Source organism: Pteropus alecto, unplaced genomic scaffold, assembly GCF_000325575.1.
Source record: "Pteropus alecto unplaced genomic scaffold, ASM32557v1 scaffold157, whole genome shotgun sequence".
NCBI lineage: Eukaryota > Metazoa > Chordata > Mammalia > Chiroptera > Pteropodidae > Pteropus > Pteropus alecto.
The window spans coordinates 5004395-5005280 of record NW_006440626.1 but is presented as its reverse complement, the minus strand read 5'-3'; the positions used below and the strand labels follow the sequence as shown (position 1 = coordinate 5005280).

General features: G+C 52.9%; 1 protein-coding gene across 1 annotated transcript in view; it reads left to right on the top strand.

Annotated features, from left to right (window-relative positions):
* LOC112484226 (DNA dC->dU-editing enzyme APOBEC-3C-like) overlaps nt 1-288 on the top strand; it is a gene marked incomplete at its 5' end in the record, with an annotated part of 1338 nt that extends 1050 nt beyond the window's left edge. The window contains 1 exon segment of the mRNA XM_025050635.1: nt 59-288. Within this exon segment, the coding sequence (XP_024906403.1) occupies nt 59-68 (10 nt within the window).
* Between the last annotated feature and the right edge of the window lie 598 nt (nt 289-886).

Here is an 886-nt window from a genome sequence, read left to right as displayed (position 1 = left end):
TCCCTTTGTTCTCGTGAATGTCGTGGAAGATGCTGACGTGTGTGTCTTTGTCAAGCAGGAGGAGATAGCCACAGGGTCTGAATTAGCGTGGCCGGTTGATACGAAGAGCGTGTTCTCTTAGGCTGAAGAAACACAGACTTCTCCCTCCGTTCTCGGAAACTCCCCCTCCCCGACTCCCTAGCTGCATGAAAACTCCCCGCTTCCGCTGTTTGGGAGAGACGGATTTGACAGATCTCGCTCTTCGGTCCCTTCGCTTTGGCCAAGTAGAATAAAACTCTTCTGCAAGCACCGGCGTCTCCGTGTCGTGGCTCACGAGCGCATCAGCACATGAACCTGAATTTCGGGTGGTGATTCAGTCACGGCACAGACGGGGTGACTCTCCTTCAGACATTTATACACCCTCCCCGTTTTGGAGGCCAGAAGTCCAAGATCAAGGTGTCGGCAGGTCGGCTACTCCTGAGGTCTCTGTCTTTGGCATGCAGATGGCCACCTTCTCGCTCTGTCCTCACCTGGTCTTTCTTCTGTGCATGAGTCCTAGGGAGCCCCTGGCGTCCTTCTGTGTGTCCTTACTTCCTCTTCTTGCAAAGACATCAGTCAGATTGGATCAGGGTCCTCCCTAAGTGCCTCATTTAAACTTAGTCACCTCGATAAAGGCTCTATCTCAAATAGTCACATTCTTAGCACCCGGGGGTTAGGACTTCTGAACATCACTTAGGGGTGGGGAGACACCGTTCAGCTCATATAATGACTAAGCTGAGTGGCTTCAGCGAGAGCAGGATCCTTGTCCTGTGTGAGTCTCCCGGGCTATGCCGAACTTGACCTTGACTCGCCTGCTTCCATTCCAGACGTTACTGTCCACTTCTACCCCGTCACCATCACACCTCCC